The following is a 19,660-nucleotide window of genomic DNA, read 5'->3' on the forward strand; positions in this document are numbered from 1 at the left end:
GACTGTGTTAAAGTGCCTCCTATTTTCTGTTCTGAATGCCCCTTCTATCTAATTTCTTTTTTTCAGGTCGAAAAAGTCCCTTAGCTCGACATTGTCAATACCTATTAGAATTCTGAATGCTTGAATCAGATTACCGCATAGTCTTCTTTGCTGTTGATCAGGGTGTTCCCGTGTGAGTCCATTCTGAGGCGTGCTCACAGCTGTTGATCAAGGTGTTGCCCTGTGTGTTCTGTGTCATTCATATCTGGGCTATGAGACACCCATAGAAGTTAAACAACCTTTTGCATTTCCAGGCACTTGATGAGCCCAATAATTATAAATTATGAAAGGTTATTGTTAAGCATAGCTCGCTCATCCATGAAACTCATCGAGCTGTTTCTTGCAGGATCCCAGTGACTGGCTTGGCAGTTTGTTCCATACACCCATTTGTTTTTGTGTACACTATTCAACATTCATTGATATCAACAGTTCTATTTTTGATATCAATAATTGTATTTTTGACATAAAAAAAAATGCATACAAATTAACACCCGGTTTAGATTTTTTATACAGAAAATACATACTGCTTAATATCCGATCTTAATATTGATGTGTTTTTATCATATACCTATTTTAAATCTTATCATGCATTCTGATGTCCCTCGCTCTTTATTGTAGTAGAAAATAAATGCATTGCTTGGGCACTGACCTTCCTCTGTCTCATTGGTGACTGCAAATCAGAGACCACGTGATGCCTTAATAAAGTAAAAACGAGGGAAAGCAGTGCTGTGTCAAACTTGTTAATTATATTATTATTATTATTTTTATTATTTTTATTATTATTATTGGTAGTAGTAGTAGTAGTAATAGTATGCATAAACAAACAAAACAATCTGAAAACATAACATAACTGGTAATAACTGTTGGTAACTTCTAAAATTACTCTTCAATCTTTGCAATTCTAGGAATGCGTAGTACTGGAACCTGGGCATTCAATTTTCCATTATTATTATTATTATTATTATTATTATTATTATTATTATTACAAATTAAATACAGTACATAATGTTTCCCAAACAGTAAATTGTTTAAAAAAAAAACAAACTGAGCTTTATTTAGTCATTAATTTACGTACAACAAACAATGCAAAAACAGAGGCACCTCCACGTGATGCATCCCCCTTTCACAGGCAGGGTTAGAGAGGGCGGCTTGCTTCATGACGGGCTTCCTGGTGACGTCACGCGACGCAGTGTGCGGAAGGGAAGGAAATAAAACAGAAACAATCATTATTATTGAAGGGCCTCTAACTGGTAACACTGTATTTTTGTTGTGAACCGTTTGGGAGAAAGTAAAGCGTTTTTTTGTTTTTTGTGGGTGGGTGACAGAGTGTTAAATTTTGCTTTAGCGGGTCGTGGGGCAGTTAAGGGCGCTGTTTTCTTTCGTTTCTGAATAGACAAGGTCCTGCAGCACCACAGTGCTACTTCCTTGTGTGAGTCGGCACTGTTAAACTAGTCTCTTTTGAAGTGCTGTCCCAGTTAGTTTTCTTAATTGCTAACAAACTACCGTAGACTGTTTTTAGTTTCTTTTTATGTATTTACAAGTTATAAAAGAACACCGTTTCGCTATAAATGTAACAGTAGGTGTCATATTGGATAAACTTTAGACACAATCAAAACGAATGAACTGTATAGTGGCTTTTCTTTTTCTTTTTCCGTACTTCCTTGAGTGATATTTTAACAGTATGTGCTGTGCCGTTGTCTTTCTTTCTTCGCTTTACACTCCTCTACTGTGTTAGTGCTGTTGTGACTGAAGCCGGTCCTGTCGGATGTTTTACTGTTAAATATTTCAGTTATAGGTTATACTCATATTTCATCACCAGTGTGAGAGGTTTAATCGTTTGTGAAAGTGTGTAGTTGTTAGTGAGATACGCTACAGTACCAGCAATACACAGTGATGGTCGACAGCAATGAGGGAAATTCATAAGGCCCGGCCTCAGTCATACTAAGGGCGTTGTTATTGTATGCATTTTAAATGTCTTTCTTTAAAGTGAAGGGGTTGATCTATAAACACCTGATTTGTCAATGCCTGTTTGATGATGTCATTCGTAAGCACATGATTAGCGACTCACTTGCCAAACTACCAGACACTCGAGACTGGAAGAGAATGAATGAATGAAAGAAATCAAGCTGCTGCTTGTGAAAATGTTTTCAAAACTGTTATTTCCTGCTTTTTATCTTTATTGTTCATTAGGGTGTTTCTACTTCTTTATGAAAGTATACGTAGACTTGATTCGATATATGCTGTCTGGGATGGTTTGTTACTTTGTAACCATGAGCTGCATATATAATTATAGCTTTTTTATGTCCTGAAGACTAAGTAACACCTACATCCATATACGTATAGACAGAATGGCCCTCCATATATCCATACACTCTGAGGAAACGGGATGATCTGCAGAATATACTTTGTGAAAGTGAAAACAAACCTCTTTATAACAGATTGTTTTATAAAGAAGGGGCATTGTAAGGAAAAAGCAATGTATCTCTCTGTTCATTTACATTCGCCTTGAATTCTTCTATGTGTGGTAATTGTAGGCAGCAGCAAAAGTGATTTTTTTAAAGTAAAACAATAGGGTGCAAACATGGCGCTGGGGCAAACAGAACAGTAACCAGGCCCTAAGAGGTTTGCTGTCTGACTTTCTCTGCAGTGTACATGATGCTTGGTGGTGGATTCAAAGCAGAGCGACTTCGTGTCAACCTTCGACTGGTCATGAACCGGCTCAAGCTCCTAGAGAAGAAGAAGAGTGAGTGTGTCACTTTATTGGTTTGCTATCATTGTTTCTGTAGTCTGTGGGTAATATGAAAGCAGTGTATACTGGTGGTTGCTAATAGATTTGGAGGCAGTGTTGCAAAATGGTTAGAGGTACGGGACTGTGTGGGAGTGTGCTAAGGAACAAGGAGGCAGGGTGTGGGGACTGTAGTGTTTAGGGCTGAAAAACCTAAGCTTATGTGATAAACAGTAATATTTTCATTGTTGTATTCAAATGAATGAGCTATGTTCGTATCCATGTAGGTTGAACGTGTGATTGATTGTCTGTGTGTCCGTCCCTCTTCAGCGGAGCTAGCACAGAAAGCGCGCAAGGAAATTGCAGATTACCTGTCCACGGGGAAGGATGAGCGAGCACGTATCCGTGTGGAGCACATCATCAGAGAAGACTACCTGGTGGAGGCAATGGAGATACTGGAGCTTTACTGTGACCTGCTGCTCGCACGCTTTGGACTCGTACAGTCTATGAAGTGAGTGACTGCTCATGAAAGATGAGGGACTAAGATCAATAATGTTGGGTCATAAAATAGTATATGCACTACATCCAACAAATTAACTGATGTAGAATAATATTATAAAACTGGCAATCAGGTGGAGTTGGGCACCAATTGTGCATTTGTTTACTGGGTCTTCAGTAATGACCACATGGAAAGTGTTCTCCCTCTATCTGTTGCTTCTAGGGAGTTGGAGCCAGGGTTACAGGAAGCCATCTCTACTCTGATTTGGGCAGCCCCCCGTATGCAGAGTGAAGTCGTTGAGCTCAAGATTGTGAGTATGTGGTGGGTAAGAGGGTGACTGTCTTATCTGTGTTATTTTTTTTATTTTTTACATTATTCATTCCAGCATTTCCAGATTCACTTTTCATAAAGCAGAATTTTTAGTGTCTATGGACAGCAGCAGATGACTCCACCTGGTGCAGTATGCAAGAGTAACCCTATATTAGGAATAGTCAAGGTTAAGGATTCTTTTTAATTTGTTTCTTGTAAGGTGAAATCCTCAAATACCATATTTCTTTTATCTCTGCAGGTTGCAGATCAGCTGTGTGCCAAATACAGCAAGGAGTATGGCAAGCTTTGCAGGTCAAACCAGATAGGAACTGTCAATGACAGGGTAAATTATATCACAATCATTGGGGTGTACTGTAAACCCTTTCATTTATTTTTATTTATTTATTTTATTAGCATGTCCTTGAATAATCATAATAAACTAGCATTGATGGTAACGAATGCTGAGTTTCATGAAAATTGATAGAGGTAAGTGGATATAAGGGGATTTTGAATATTTAATATATAAACAGTTGATGTTCTAAATACCAATGCTGTAATGATCATTAAAGCCCTTTCGTGTACAATGTTTATTTAAATAAGTGTTTCTCTATATATTTTAAACCTGTCTTTATTGTCCACCCCTCCCCCCCTTTGCAGCTGATGCACAAACTGAATGTAGAGGCACCACCAAAGATCCTGGTGGAGCGTTACCTCATTGAGATTGCGAAGAATTACAATGTGCCGTATGAGCCTGACTCTCTGGTCATGGTAAGCGTGAGTGAACCATCTAAATTGACAAATGCTGCACTGAGAGCTGTACACACACAGATCACCTGCACATGGAACCACCTCCAAGGCTGTCTGTGTATTATGATTCAAACTCTGTGCCAAGTACAGCAGTTACTGGACTATAAATTGTCATGATATGTGGCTATGATTACTTTATTGCCTCCTTTTTTCTTTCAATCAATTGTTTAATAATTTCTATAATTTAAATGAGCTCATATCCCTACCTGAGGATGCAATTATTGTGTGTTGTTAATTGTCTTCTAGTACAATTTTGTTGGTAAGAGGATTCTCTCTCTCTCTCTCTCTCTCTCAGAGCGAGGTCCCCGCAGGTGTGGAAGCCAATCTCATTGATGTCTTTGATGAGAAGAAGGGGGGGCCTGGAGGAAGAGGGGGGGGTGGTGGGGGAGGTGGCTTCATTGTGCCAGCGGGTGCAGTGCCAATGCCCATGCCTTCACCGTATGTTCCATTCAACTACCCTCAACCCAAAGGACCTGTAAGACTTTTGCAGTTTTTTTTTACATGTAGTCTAATGCATTAGTGTAAATTGGTTACTATTACTGAGCAAAATTGCTTTACATTTTTGAACTCTTGAACTTTGCTTATGGACTGAACTTTTTATGTTTTGTAAATCTGATCAATTTAAAGAGCATTAACTTCATATTTATTTTTTTCCCCCTCTTCCCACCAGGAAAAGTTCAGTGGCCCTGAAGTTGGCATCTATGAGAGTTTTAACAACTTCCAGCCTCCAGTGCCAGGAATGCAGCCCCCACAGCTACCTAGCTGCCCCCCAACTTATGAGTCTGTAAGTGTCGCAGCTCCACTCCCCTGGATTGACACCAACAGGCAGCTAGAGCTTCAGGGAAGATCAATTTTACTGTTCATTAGCATGGGACAGACTTTGTTCAGCCTTGTCACTAAAGAGTACTGCAGCTTTTAGTCAGAGCTTAATAATCGCATGCACAGAGCATGTTGATTTCTTACAACCCATTCCAGAGCTTCTGTTAATTTCCTGGCAACCTATCGCACACATCTATCCCAAACAGTGCTCCCATCACATGTGCACATTTTAAGCCGCCTTTTTTCATGTGAATGGAAACTGAGATGTTGGAAAAAGGTGTGAAATGCACTAACCTCATAAAACACATGGGTAAGCCCACCCCCCCCCTGCTAGACTCACTAACCAACCCCAGCTACCAGTAGCTTTCAAGCTGTTGCACTCAACTAATAATAGTAGATCTTGTAAGCTTTCTACAGCTGTTCAATGGCTAACTGTAACCCCTGCCTGCATCGCACTGTGGAGCGGGATTTGGGTTTCATTGTCTTGCTTTAAATGACCATCCATAACCAGCAATGTGGGTCCTAAGATGAATTGGAGGGTAGTGTCTTGGTGCAAAAAAACAGATTGACTTGTGTCTCTTTTTGTCAGATTGATGATCTCACTAACAACATCTCTGTTCCTTCTCCAAAGGCTACTGGTAAGTGACACCTTTTGCTCATTAATTGATCAAACACAAAAGGGAAAACGTCTATGCACTTGGTAAGCTCAATAGTCTCTTTATGAGCACAGGTTTGTACTTCGGAGCAGGTGTTTACTACCTGCTTGACGAAAACGTTAACTTGTAATTGTGGGCTACTCTAGAAAGGTGGTGCGCTTAGCTCTGCCCCACTCTGAAGCTGTCTCTTTTCCGTGTGTTGCCAGGTCCCCCTCTGATCTACGACAACAATGTTCTCCCAGAACTCCCTTCAGTTCCTGACACACTTCCTGCTTCCTCTTTTGGTGGGAACTCTGCTCCCTCTGAGGATATCGACTTCGATGACCTGTCGCGCCGCTTTGAGGATCTCAAGAAGAAAACATAGACAGCACTGCACCACCTGCCTGCTCGACTGTCTCGCTGCCGCTACTCCTAATTGTGGGGTGGGTGGGGAGAGACACGGAATTACAAGTTAAGAAGGATTGCTCTTCATCAGTGCGGCAGATGTTATTAACAATACTTTTCTATTCTTTAAAAATGTCAATACCTATTTATCATCTTTAAACTACTGAAATAGAAATAAGACCAATTTGGCATGAAAAAACAAAAGGCTATTTTTTTTTGTTTTTGTTTAAATCAGACAGGACTTGGACTTTTTTCATTGTTAAATTGTATGTGTTAATAACCCTGTACAGTTCACACTATTTTTAATGTAACAGAGCTAGTGCCTGTCTTTTGAGAAAGGGTTAGCGATAGAAGTTCATTACACATGTTGAAACTTAAAAGACTTTGATTAAAAGTTTAGCTTTGTTTCTGTCTCTCAATGAAGACAGTCATGGCACTATTAGCCAAAGCTTTTGAGAGAAAGAGAGAGAGAGAGAGAGAGAAACAGATAAACACTCCAGAAGATATACCCAAATATCTCCCACTGTCTCATATAGATTCAAATCTCAGTAACCTGTACAGAGCTGTGTATGCCATTTAGCGTCAATTTAGATGTTAAGGTTAACTGGTTTATAGAGGCTGCATTATTTGGAACAATAAGGACATTTGTGTCTTAATTAAAACACAGGACTGTCCTGTTGTAGTAATTAATTTATATTCCACAGACTTTGGTACTTTGTAACTGGTAATAGTCCACTGCTATGAACTGTCTTGGTTTTCTTTAGGTTGGGAGTTGGTTAAAATGTAGGTGCCGTTTTGATTTTTGAATTCAAACTATATTGCTGAATGATTATATATAAAGACAAACATGGTATTTTGCTAAGAAAAAAACAAACTTCATTAAATGGGGAAAAAACCTAATGAAGGAAATGTTTTTCACCTCTGTTCAAAACTGTAAAACACTAATCTGACTTTTAATGGTCAGCTGCTCTATCTATTAAACTGATCAGTTTTTCCTAAAGAATAATAACTTGTGAAAAATCTAAATATTATATAGGAAAGAGAAAACTTGTGTAGCTCATAACTGAATCATGGGTGTAAATTCACATGCATTCAAATAGAACACCGTCATAGGAACATCTGAATAGAAAGATTGACTAATAGGTTGTTTAATTCGACATCTGTTGACAACTTGTTAACTGTTGCCAACAACAGTATAAAAACATTAATTAAGCTAAAGCTTTGTGAATAGGATCTACAAATACTAATAGGATATATCTGCTTTACAATGTATTCATTGAGTTTGCCTTTGCGTTGTTATTATGTGGCCTTTTGGTTCTGATGATCAGTTAAATGGGTTTCAAAGCAGTCATGAGGGCTTGTGTTTGTTCATGTGTTTATACCCCCTGTTATTAAGTAGGACTTTATTTGTATGTTTATCAATCAGATTGAAGAGTGTTTTTATTAATTTTGAAGTATATGATCATTTTCTGTTCCCTTTTTAAATGGGGGTGGGGTGGGGGGAGGTTGCAAAAGTCTGGGAAGTAATGATATAAGATTATACAATAAAACGATTGGAAGTGAAGCAGTATTTATGGTATTTTGATCTGGCTATCTTATTAATAAATGTTGTTATTTAAAACATTTCTTTTCAAGCTGCAGATATTTCAAATGGGCCAGTTTAAGTGTATTTATTCATAGCTTGTCTAGTTCTTGTTGGATTGTTTCTGTACATCCAATATCCCATTTCTTCTTATTACACAGCCTTGATTCACTTCCATACCTTTGTTTGGCGCGATTTCTGATGTAACTATGTTTATTTTTCATTTGCGGTGTTAGAAAGCATTTTCCGGGAGTTTTTATATTTAAGGATTACAGTTTGGTGGACACAATTTATTAACTGACATTACTTTAAAACTTTTTGTCTTTCAAATAAATAATGTCATTAAAAAAGTATTTGTTTCCAACTTTTCTGATTTCAGGTTTGCAGAGATATTTCAGTGTACTGCTTTTGTATTTATAGGTACTGCTTGTGAATTATTATTTTTCAGACAGAATGGGGTTTATTCAGATAAACCAGTACTGTTTGGCTAATTACAAAAACTATAGGATCTGCTGGGTAGAAAATCTCTACAGTAACTATGCGTGTGAATCACTTTAGTGTACTGCTTGTAGACAAAATAGATTCTTAAAGATATTTAATGGTGCTACTGAGCATTCATTAGTTTAAAACAAGGTAGCAGTTACAAATCCACAGAACTTCTTTACAGTGCCACCAACAGACCTTCACAGGCAATGCTTGCTTCTACCTACCGGAGGGTTGGCCAATCTCAAAAAACAGATTGAAACGGACAGACTGAAGCTTGAGAATTATGTTAGTTTGCTACAAAATAGAACCAAAATGCACAGACATTTATTTAAGAGTAAGCATTGCCTGAAGACTAAATATTTGACCAAATCATAGATATTTTTTTTAAATAAAAAGTATTGCAAACTAAAATTAGCTGCAACTCTATGCCACGTGCTCTTCTTTTTGCTTTTATTTTGTTTCTTTCGGTTTAAACTAGTTATAAATTATCAATAAAGCTGGGTTTCTTTGTCTTTAACCAAATATTTGCCAAATGCATAGGCATTCTAACAACCTAAACAAAAACTAACATTGTCCTCAAGAGAGCGCACTAGCTGTGCAGTACCATCTCGCCCCTGAATTGCTTTCTGTTGCAGTTTTAGATATGTAGCTCTTCGTTTTCCCGAAGGGTCCCGCTGTTCACCTCAATCTGCACCAAAATGAATGACTTGTTAGCCATTTTACCGTTCTTTTTAGCTGTACGCCACAAGCCATAAACAGAAACAGTGCGCAAGTTTGTCAGTATGTATGGAAGGCCATCCAGGTCAAAAACGCGTTATTAGTACACGTTAAAATACTTAGTACACGTATTGATTTGGACCAATCAGAATAGATATAAAAGTATGTGTTCTAAATACGTAGGGGCTGATCATTTTACAGTCACGCAGCATGGTTAGCCAAACACCTTTGGCATAACATCTTTTCAATTTCAGACATGAAATATCGGTTTAAAAAATCAAAAATATGGAAAATTGCAAATAATGGCAGCAAGAGATTTTCTTCTACGGTGCTGCCAACTTCTCGAGACAGAAAATGTTGACTGTTATAGTTGGTATTAATGTACACAATTTTTTTTTGTTGTTGTTTTTTTTCTAATTATGTTTATTTCAGTTTTACACTAAAATATTGAGATACTATAGCTATTATTATATTCAATATCAGGTCTTTCAACACTTTTTAAAATTGCATATTAGTTACAGTGGGGTTACCACTGAATTAAAGCAATTTCTAAGGGTCTGAAACCAGCGGTTGATGCTGATCTAGGAGGGTTCGGGTCTGTCAAATTTATACTAAAGTAATACAAAAATGACTACAAAAGATTTAGAAGTGAGTAGTTTTTCGAGATTTACGATTATACTGTAAATACAGTATAATCGTAAATCTCGAAAAACTACTCACTTATACTTTAGTATAAATACATGTTAATTTGGATTCATATGTTGTTTTTTTTCTGACTTTATGTGAACAAAAAAAAAAATGTTACACGGTGTTATCACTAAAATAGTCTGTCCAAGAGACACCACTGCAAACCAAAGAGCAAGTGATGATTCAATTGACATATGGCAAATGAATATACATTGCATGTATTTAAATAAACAAATACACACAGAGAGACAGAGAGGGAGTCAAATGAAGTTTTGTTTTTTTATTTCAATTAGAAAATACAATATACACATGCAAGCTTTGTAAACAAAAAGAAAATGGTTCATAACATTAGAGCAATTGTTATGTGTGTAAAAGAAAAGCCTTCACTACGAGGGCTCATTAAAGGAGACATATCAAAACTAGTGAACTCAGTATCTCATAATACGTCAGGCTGATTTACCATAACCTCTACTAGACCCACGACCAGATTTCAACTTTTTCTTGCCCCTGTGAGGATTAACATTTTATTGTTCTTACCCATTGATAATGAATTCTTGACTGCTCTTTACTGTGCTTCCTCAGTGATTTTTTTAGTATGCTGTGCTATACTTTGCTAGCAAAGTATTGACCCTCCTATTGTTTCTAAGGAACGTTATGGTAAGACTAAGACATTATTTTCATGTCTTAATTTGATCTTCTATGAAGTCAAATTGAAAACTATATTTGTAAAAAAAATAATAAATAAAAGGCAAATGAGGAAATAAGGCTAGAAATTAGATATGTTGTAAGAGATAACAGCCTAAATATTTTGCATGTTCAGCACGTTATCCTTAAGTCCGTGTCCTGCCCTTGTGTTATAATCTGCGGTGTAGTGCTGGTGGGTCAGGAGGGGGTTGGGGACATTATTAGTTATACCAAAAAAATGTGTATAACTACTGTATGCGGTATGAACTTCAAAAGCACTTTCTGTTATTTATTTACTTATGCTATATTAGCTATATTTAAACAAAATATATAAAGTCGTATTTACTATCCAACCTTGCCTCGCTTATTTTCTTGACTGATTCATATATTAAATATGTACTGCAGACTCAGCCATAGTGGAAGACTTCCGTGGCTTTGGGCATCATAGCCCCCGTCAGTAACAATAGCCTTCCTTTGGCTCAATAATTTTCCACCATAGCCCTCCTCTCCAATCCATATATATATCTATATATATATATATATATATATATATATATATATATATATATATATATATATATATATATAGATGGATATATATAAAACTATAACTATGATTTACATAACTTACCTATTCAATATATTAATGCATAACAATGCGTATTTTCACATACATATTTAAAAATGCAAAAAATAGTAAGAGTCATATTCATTAGCCGTTTTATTTATTTTCCTTAACCCGTGGACTGCTACTGGTTTGTGTTTGGTGGATATTGTATAACATTTCAGTTTTTAAAAACTCAAGGTTTTGCAGGAGACACCGTAAATATGTGGAAAATGGCAACAAAGTTCACCAGTAGACTTTATGAAAAAGACTGCTAGTTATATTGAGATCTGCAAAGCAAGACGCTGACGTCTTCCTATTGTCCCTTGTCCCCAGAATACACTCCTCTTTTCACTTGCTCCCAGGAACAGTTTTGATCTGCAAAATCAATGACACAGGTGTTACGTCCCGCAATGCTTTTACGCAGTTGTCACTACTGCCCTGACTTTATTGTATACTTCTAACGAAGCACTCGAAAGTTAGCAGAAGTGAGTAGTTTTTCGAGATTCACGATTATACTGTAAATACAGTATAATCGTAAATCTCGAAAAACTACTCACTTCTAAATCTTTTGTAGTCATTGTTGTATTACTTTAGTATAAATACATGTTAATTTGGATTCATATGTTGTTTTTTTCTGACTTTATGTGAACGAAAAAACACACATTTGCCCGTTTTCCCATTGGAAATAGTGATATTTTGAAATATCACTGCCCTGGTCACAAAAGCAAAGTTTGTGGGGAATAATAGACATTTTCTATACTTTTGAGGCATAAGCAATTAGGAAATAACACTTACTACCCAGGAACAAAAATTGTGTTACATAGTGTTAGCGGAGCTAATCAAAAGCAACGGCACATTAAAAGCAGGTGCTACAGGAGTGTTAGAAGAGTACTGCCTTTAACGATCACAAAATATCTGTTTTATGTTTTTCTTTACATCCCTGAGATGTGAGGTACTATACACTACATTTCCATTATCTCTGTATTGATATCTCATCGTCACACTCTCATTGGTCATACCTCACTGTCACAAAACCATTACAAACAGTATCCTTACAGATAAACCCTTACCGAAGATAACATCTTGACTTCCATCTACAGCCGACATGCACTGATGATCAATTGGGATATTATACTGTCATGATATAACTAGTAACACCTATTGTCATTATCTCATTGGACAAATATGTCACGGTGATTATTCCTCTTTTCAACTCTTCTATATATGACCTTGCTGGTAATAGTTGATTGGCAATGTCTCACCTAAGAGAATTTTCTCCACCTCTTCACTTTCCTCGTCGTCCATTCTTTTCAGGATCAGAGCAAAGAAAATCGCAAGGCCCAGAACCTGTAAGACACACAAGGGTTAACTTGAAATTGCCATTGCACTAAGCCCGCCTCCGTCACGTTGTGTCACGATCCTGTTCACTGTCCTTTCCTTCAGCTCCAGCCTCTCCCTGACACCAAGAGGATCCTCTTGAGGGAGGAAATGTTTAAGTGGCCATAAAAAGCTATGTTCCATATAGGCTCTGTGATTTTGTTTTTCCTTAACATACAGTTCATGCTCTGTTGTTATTCAATATTATAGCCGCGGCTTTTATTTTGCAAATAATCTGTGATGTCCTACTTGGAGTCTCATGTCTTACATATATTACCAGCACGTGCACTTCTTCAAGTTTTCTCAAGTTTTTTTTTTTTCCAGGGACGATATGTGATTAGGAAATGGGCTGCTGCTTGCACCTTCACAAGACAAGCAAATTCCTGACTCAGGAATTCTACATTGCTTTCGATTAAGAAAGAGCTGAAATATTTGTTGCTTTCCTTTCTTAGTATTCATGACCCTGTTAGCCCTCCCGGACGTCTCACCTTCAGCGGCTGCAGAATGAAGATGCTTTGAAACAGCGAGAGCGCCATGGAGAGCACCCATTTGATGGAGGACTCTTTCCCATATTTCAAGCCGTATAGCATGGTGAAGAAGGTGGAGATGACACTAATGGACACCAGCATGAACCACCCAATAAACACGAACCACCAGGGCAGACTGCAACTTTTGCCCTGCTTCTTCTTTGAGCTGGGTGGGGGTGGGGGCCTGAGAGAGAGAGAGAGAGAGAGAGAGAGAGAGAGAGAGAGAGAGAGAGAGAGAGAGAGAGAGAGAGAGAGAGAAAGAGAGAGAGCAGGAGATTGTTCAAGGACTGCTCATGCCATCTGTAATTAAACACAAGCGTCTTCACAGACTTAAACTTAAACTAAGCTTGAGGTATCATTTACTTGAGATTGTCTTAAATATTTAAAAGTTGAATATTATTTGTTATAACATTTTCTTACCTGTCCGGGGCTTGCTTGGTGCATACCTGGTCCAGGTACTGCACCATCTGTTTGACTCTGTTTGCGGAGTAACCGTAGGCCGCAGGGGATGGGAAAAATTCTGGTCCCACCTTTTCCAGACCCTTAGACATGTGTATTAGGCTGAGGCACACATATCGACTGGCATGGATCCAGTGTGGGTCATTGGGGTTCTGTTCTCCTATGAGGATTACAGGAAGGAGGAACACATCAGAGCACATCACAATCAACACACACCATCACACACATATTTATATATTAACACACCAGTCTGATAATATACATGAACTCTCAATAACACACACACACACACACAGGTAGCAAGTGCTACTTTACACAGCATGGCATAGCCTAACTGGTGAAGTACTAACATCCAAAACACTAGGAACATAAAAAATGGATTGTTTGCTACTAAAGTAGAAATGTGTTCTAGAAATGTATGAGCACTGATAGACCAAATGAGCGCTTTTCTGATGTTCTTATGTTACCTTGTAGCTGCAGGATAAACATTTCAATGAGGTCCAAGGCCATGTTGAAGTCAGTCCCTGAAGTAAGATCCCCATCCAGTGGTGGCACATTGTTCTTTTTATTTTTACTGAGAATATCTACTAACATCTTTGTGTCCTGTTCAGGAAGAGAATGGCTCTTGCTCAATCATGCCGATACAGGTATAGTAAAAAGCTATGAAACCAAACTGGCACAATGTTAACATCTGTTTTCTTTTTATACACAAAACAAGGGACTGCGAGGCAAGTCCTGTAAGAACATATTCTTAGATTTACCAGACTTGCACACTGACCATAAGGAGAGTTTCAAAGGTCTCGGATGGTGTCTGTGGGCATGGGTTCTTCTTCAGAAGGTCGTCTTTGCCTTCCTTGGAATTGGGATTTCTTGGCTTGATACTGCGGAAGATGGTAATGATGAGGATGTTTATGGGAAACATGAGGAGAGCGCTCTCAACTCCGATCATTATTTCTTGGCTGGTGAACACCAATGCGCTGGCTGCAGGGCGAAAGAGGCTTCATTAGTACATTTATTTTTTGGGGTGATCAGTCTGAGTAATGCACACTACACTGACATGGTGCTATTCCTCCACATAGTTAATTACCAGGCATAACTTACTAAACTTAAAGACGACAGGGGAGTCAGGGTCGACAGGCAAGTTCCAGAACATGATGTTGACAGCCATGGTACAGAGCAGGAGGGACATGCAGCATGAGACCCTCTGGACCCGGGTGAAAGGGCTGCGATGGGGTGGGTCTAAAACCGAAATCCAGATGTGCTGATCTTTGAACCCACTCGTCGTCTTGCTGTGGAATATGTTGCTGTTCAATGACAAAAGAGCACTGGGTTAATCAGCTGGAAGTCACCAATATAAAAAAAGTCCAGTGCAATAATTTACTTAATTACACAATATATATGGAACATGACTACATTAAAGTGCTATTTAAAATAAAACTTGAAACATGTTTCTTCAGGTGACCATTTTTGGTGCACCAGGAAATTACGGCAGAGGAAAAAACTACAGTTTAAGGAAAAGTTTATTACGCTAAGTAAAGAAAACTAGGGTATTTGGATTCAAGGGAGGTTTATAATGATTTTAATGTTCAAACAGCAAGTAAGAGACAAAACATTACATCAGAGAAAAGGTGAAACGTGTACAAAACAAAAGTGATCAATATTTACTCTTGGTCAAGTACTAAGATTGAAGTCCATAATCTGAATATTGATGATTCAAATTCAAGTCTAAATCTTGAAGTCCCGCTACTTCAAGTTTATGTACTTAACTTGGCCTGAACTTAAATGATTGGACCAAGACATGAAATATCAGGCTCTTCTTTGTGTAGACCTGATTTGAAATGGCATTTCCTAATAGAATATGTGCTGTAGTTGTGCATGCGGCTCTTACCTGAAGCTGGTAATTTCATTACTTTGTGCGGGAGTGAAGGTTTTCTGCAGCTCTCCAGTACCCTTCCCTTGGCCAATCCAGGAATTACACAGGAAGTGCCAGCGCTGCGTCGTCTGCAGGTTCTTAACCACCACCTTGACCACGTACCTGTGCACAGGTAAGTCATGATATTTAACAATGATGATCACTTCTTGAATGGCAAAGAATAACACTGACCTAATAGTGATCCTCCATTTCTCATCCAGCAGTACTTCTTATACTCCTTTACCAGTACCTTGGTACTAGACTTCATTTCTACCTACAGTAGTGTCCAATCAAATCCTACTTCTACCCCCTCCACTCACCAGGCAGGACAGTCCCCCGAATTGTCGTGGCACAACCGCACTGTCTGCAGCTCCCCCAGCGAGAAGGGTGTGGTCAGCAGGAACAAGTCCACCCCTCCTCTCTCGAACACAGGCTTCTCAGGGTCAGTCAGGTGGTGGGGGTCACTGTCCCCCTCCGAGCCAAACAGAGTCACCACCACCTGGAGACAGAGAGAGGGAAAGAGAGAGAGAGAGAGAGAGAGAGAGAGAGAGAGAGAGAGAGAGAATATGTCATTCTGAGGGTTTTCGGGTCAGGATCGAAATATGCACAGAGCATTATTAGTAGCAGCGCCATCACTGTAGCCAGAACAATTAGCCCAACACTAAATTCCCATAAATGTGGATCTGTAAAAAAAAAAAAATACCATTAGAATACCTGTAAATACTATTACAGCTTGACTTGAGGTTACAGGAAGTTTCCTCCAGCTTTACCATCATGGTCTAAAGGCCTGTTTACAGTGTGTCTATGAAATGTGTTAATATGTGACCACATCCTTTTCTGCTTCACCAGGATAAGAGCTCATATTAGAAAGACGCTTTCGATTTTTTGCGGTTAATCAGTTATTTGAAAAGAGGTAGACCGACAAATGAAGCTTCCCCCATAGAATCAGCTACTTTTATTTGAAGAGTTACATAAAAAAGAAAGATCTGTAGAATTTGTCTTCACTTTTGGCATGCAAATCATAAATCAATATTTAATATTTCTTTGATTCATTTTAGAAATGTTAATTACAACTGTTTTTAGTAATTCAATAACATTAGCTATTTATGAAACCCACTACAGTGAGACACCTCCAGCTTACCCCATGTATTGTCTCATTGTTCCAGCAATTGTCCACACAGACACACGCCTGTCTGCCCCGCAGTATCTCTGTCCAATAGCAAACACTATTGTCTGCTTCTTCATTGTCTCATTGAATTCTGCAGGCAATGGAATCTGATCCTTGCTTTACCATCATTCACTAAATCAATTAAAACAACTAGAATGGAATCGGCAGCCTTTTTACAGTAAAAATATGCTCATCAGTTCTTGTTGCATATTCTTATGCAATGCAGCTAAATGCCAGCACAATCCAGTGCACAGCAGGGTATTGCCAAAAACACAAAAGGTAATTTTAGCCAAGACGTTTGATCTTACTCCTATAAAGACACTTTGGATGGTCTAGTCTAGGATGCATATATCTACGACTAACAGAATAAATTCAACGCAGCCTTTGAGTAATTGCAATTAGAGTCACATATAATATCATAATGATCCCCCTAAGGAGGGAGCAGTAAAAAAATAAAAAGCCTTGAAGAAAATAAAATTTGAAGCTTCTTCATTCCTCACCTTGGCAGAGGTGCCGGCTCCACGCCGATGCCCTGTGTACACAGTCAGCAGGTAGCGGTACTGAGCGCAGGGGTTGTTGTCAGTCAGCAGGGTCAGGTTCCTCTGAAAACCACACAGAGATGCCCAGAATTACCAGAGATCCAGACTCATACAGAGATCATACAAATGTTCAAATAAGTCATAATGGAGCAGAATATTTATTAATGATTTGTAAATTACTAAAAAGAAATATCTTCTAAGTTAATCCAGCTCACAATTATGCTTCAATGGAAGTGCCTTCTTGAAAGAGAGCTAGGTAAGAAAGTTATTTTTTTTTGCGGGGAGGGGATGCCAATTTTGACAAACCACAGTACTGTGTGTGTGGGGTTCAATATTCTACTGCTCCACAGCCTCCAGCCTCCAGCCTCCAGCCTGCACAGTGGCACTGGAACAATTTTTAAAGTGGGGGTGCTGTAAGCCATTGGACAAAACTGTAACCCCTGTATATGATGGAAGCCATGCACCCTCAGCACCCCTAGTTCCAGCACCCTTGAGCCTGCAGCTGGTTTACCTTCTTGACCGCCTTCCTGTCCTCCCACCAGGCCCAGGCCACTGTGACAAGGTAGAGGGCGTAGAAGGCGGAGACCAGCAACACCACCACATAATTCTGATTGATTGTGGAGAAATACTCGGCCGTACGAGACAGGTCCACTGTGTTGGGCATGACGAAGTACGAGCTCCCGAAGAACGTTAGGTGGTTGCACAGGCAATGCATCTCCCTGGGCTGAGAGAGTATGCCAACCTGCCGAGAGACGAGGAGTGACACTCAAAGCAAAAACCCAGGGAGAAAACAAGGTGATTGAAACATTATGTTTGCATATTTAAGACAGTTGTCACCTTACAGCATGTTGAAAATATTGTCGCTTAAAAATCTTTTTCTTCCTGAAGGTAGGAACAGAAGAAGAGGGCCAGAGAGAGTGGCTGGAAACCATCAGTTATTGCAAAATAAACTTGATGCTTTAATTCATAAATAAATTATATCTTTTGCATTTTACTTGCTGTCAAGCCTTTTGAAATCACTCAGACGATTTCTTTTACATGAATTCTTTTTTTACTAAAACCCCTTTGCCGAGCTTAAATTAACTGAATTGAGACCCACAGTTCTTTCGATACTCACTGACATGCTTGTTTACCTACAACATATCATTATAGGGTAAACTAAACATAATTCTGTTATTAAATGACAGTTATTCTTTTTCGTATGAATGTGAAGTATTTGAGGATTGTTAGATAACAAGCTAAGTGAATGCAGTTCCCTGAGAGCTGTAACATGTGCAGCAAATTCCCTCCCTCAGTTGTTCTGAACTGCTCACCTGTCCCAATACTTCTTGGAGTGTACATTTTGATACTATGAATAGGTGTGCGTGAGAGACTGACCTTACAGCCGTTGTCGCTCCAGTCCAGGCTGCCTGGATTCCAGAACAAACAACGAGAGGTGAATGACATCACCCTGAGGGTGAGGTTTTCCTTGTCCATGTAATTAATTGGAATGACCTTGAGGTACCAGGTTCCCAATCCTAAATTCAGCATCTCTGGAGTCAGCAACCAGCGATAACCAGCTGAGCGAGAGTCTGAGAGAGGGAAAGCATTGATTACGTGAATTGAACAGAATTGAGAAGAGGAGAGAGGGGCAACAGGAGACTGCAAGAGAGAATAAAAAGAGAGTGAGAGAGAGTAATTGAGTTGAATACGGAGGGATTGGGCGCTTGTTCAATGTGGCATGCTAATAAAGCATTATTGCTTAGACTAGAACATGTGTTTAATCGTTCAGGCAGGTAAACATTTCATTAGATCCCTGAAGCAAATTTTATTCACAGGTTTAAAGGGAAAGTTAACAAAAGGGATCCACCACAATACTTTTCACATAACATAAAGAAAAGTCTTTGGAAATGATGAGAAATTTCAACAGCAGATTATTTATTCAATATGGGAGTTCATTTGTAAAGATTTAGGGGGAGGTATTGGGGATGAAATGCAAACAGTTACACAAAGGGTTGAGTGTGTGTGTGGTACCTTTCACAGGGTGGCTGTTTGGTGGTATTTGTGTCAACCTGGGTACTTACCTGGATTTTTAAATGACAGGTTGGTGGTGAAGTGGTACTTTGTGGAGGTGGGTTCAAACCCTCGTGCCAGGTGCAGCTGCAGGGCAATGTCTTTGCTGGGCTCCACAGTGAGAACGACTGTATCATTGGGATTGGTGATGTTGAGGGTGATGATTACAGGGTTCCCGAGTGAGCTCAGAAATTTCAAGGGGGGGCTTTGAATCTCTGGACGGGGGAGGATAATCTGGACACACAGAGAGATAGTGTCACAGCTTATCCTTGCATGGTATTATTGGTGTGGAGGGTGGTCTAAACGATCCAAACAGCTAAATCCTTATATTATGAACCTGAAATTAAAAACCTTGCTAACCCTTGCAGGTCATATTTTAATGTAATTAAAGTGAATTCTGTCAATAACCTACCATGGTATGCATGTTCTTTATGATTCTATTGTTGATTCAGCTTTTATCATTATTTGCTATGCAAAATATTCTTCTGACAAGGCTGATTGTCGGTGAGTGAATTAGGGAAGCACAATGCACAATGCTTCACCTACAAGGTTCAGAGCACAGCACAATGCACAATGCTTAAGGTGACCATATGGCAGTGTGTTCAGTGGGACAGTTTGGGAATGT

At 38.9% G+C, this 19,660-nt stretch overlaps 3 protein-coding genes across 6 annotated transcripts; 1 reads left to right on the top strand and 2 right to left on the bottom strand.

Moving 5' to 3' along the window:
- Positions 1 to 1,191: 1,191 nt before the first annotated feature.
- Positions 1,192 to 7,861, top strand: LOC121296430 (IST1 homolog). 4 transcript variants are annotated; one of them, XM_041221998.1, is made up of 10 exons: positions 1,192 to 1,289; positions 2,687 to 2,782; positions 3,095 to 3,275; positions 3,486 to 3,573; positions 3,832 to 3,915; positions 4,230 to 4,340; positions 4,675 to 4,854; positions 5,050 to 5,163; positions 5,788 to 5,836; positions 6,061 to 7,861. In XM_041221998.1, exons 1-10 carry the CDS (start codon positions 1,196 to 1,198, stop codon positions 6,216 to 6,218), a joined length of 1,155 nt encoding a protein of 384 aa, XP_041077932.1. In that variant the 5' UTR covers positions 1,192 to 1,195; the 3' UTR covers positions 6,219 to 7,861. The 4 variants fall into 4 exon arrangements, with proteins under 4 accessions (XP_041077932.1, XP_041077933.1, XP_041077935.1 ...); XM_041221999.1 differs by having other exon boundaries at positions 5,830 to 5,836; XM_041222001.1 differs by lacking the exon at positions 1,192 to 1,289 and adding an exon at positions 1,403 to 1,468.
- Positions 7,862 to 11,072: 3,211 nt separating this feature from the next.
- Positions 11,073 to 13,059, bottom strand: LOC121296192 (polycystic kidney disease protein 1-like 2). Its single transcript, XM_041221470.1, has 3 exons — positions 12,867 to 13,059; positions 12,264 to 12,348; positions 11,073 to 11,376 (listed from the first exon to the last, which is right to left on the bottom strand). Exons 1-3 carry the CDS (start codon positions 13,005 to 13,007, stop codon positions 11,315 to 11,317), a joined length of 288 nt encoding a protein of 95 aa, XP_041077404.1. The 5' UTR covers positions 13,008 to 13,059; the 3' UTR covers positions 11,073 to 11,314.
- A 262-nt stretch (positions 13,060 to 13,321) lies between these two features.
- On the bottom strand, positions 13,322 to 15,544 carry LOC121296685 (polycystic kidney disease protein 1-like 2). The gene is made up of 6 exons (XM_041222459.1): positions 15,504 to 15,544; positions 15,253 to 15,399; positions 14,466 to 14,668; positions 14,143 to 14,345; positions 13,832 to 13,967; positions 13,322 to 13,524 (listed from the first exon to the last, which is right to left on the bottom strand). The coding sequence occupies exons 1-6, from the start codon at positions 15,542 to 15,544 to the stop codon at positions 13,322 to 13,324; spliced, it is 933 nt and encodes a 310-aa protein (XP_041078393.1).
- Between the last annotated feature and the right edge of the window lie 4,116 nt (positions 15,545 to 19,660).

The sequence above is a fragment of the Polyodon spathula genome, chromosome 21, assembly GCF_017654505.1.
Source record: "Polyodon spathula isolate WHYD16114869_AA chromosome 21, ASM1765450v1, whole genome shotgun sequence".
Taxonomy (NCBI): Eukaryota; Metazoa; Chordata; class Actinopteri; order Acipenseriformes; family Polyodontidae; genus Polyodon; species Polyodon spathula.

What these genes read in the sequence shown, in the direction of transcription:
- LOC121296430 (XM_041221998.1), top strand. Translation starts at nt 1,196, where the DNA reads ATGACGGGCTTCCTGGTGACGTCACGCGACGCAGTGTGCGGAAGGGAA. An exon ending in AGCCTGACTCTCTGGTCATG is followed by an intron (nt 4,341 to 4,674) that starts GTAAGCGTGAGT and finishes TCTCTCTCTCAG; the next exon opens with AGCGAGGTCCCCGCAGGTGT. An exon ending in GCCCCCCAACTTATGAGTCT is followed by an intron (nt 5,164 to 5,787) that starts GTAAGTGTCGCA and finishes TCTTTTTGTCAG; the next exon opens with ATTGATGATCTCACTAACAA.
- LOC121296192 (XM_041221470.1), bottom strand. Translation starts at nt 13,007, where the DNA reads ATGCTGGTGTCCATTAGTGTCATCTCCACCTTCTTCACCATGCTATAC. An exon ending in TCATTCTGCAGCCGCTGAAG is followed by an intron (nt 12,349 to 12,866) that starts GTGAGACGTCCG and finishes TGTGTCTTACAG; the next exon opens with GTTCTGGGCCTTGCGATTTT. An exon ending in GGTGGAGAAAATTCTCTTAG is followed by an intron (nt 11,377 to 12,263) that starts GTGAGACATTGC and finishes TTGATTTTGCAG; the next exon opens with ATCAAAACTGTTCCTGGGAG.
- LOC121296685 (XM_041222459.1), bottom strand. Translation starts at nt 15,544, where the DNA reads ATGAAGTCTAGTACCAAGGTACTGGTAAAGGAGTATAAGAA. An exon ending in CTGGTAAAGGAGTATAAGAA is followed by an intron (nt 15,400 to 15,503) that starts GTACTGCTGGAT and finishes ACCTGTGCACAG; the next exon opens with GTACGTGGTCAAGGTGGTGG. An exon ending in AATGAAATTACCAGCTTCAG is followed by an intron (nt 14,669 to 15,252) that starts GTAAGAGCCGCA and finishes GTCATTGAACAG; the next exon opens with CAACATATTCCACAGCAAGA.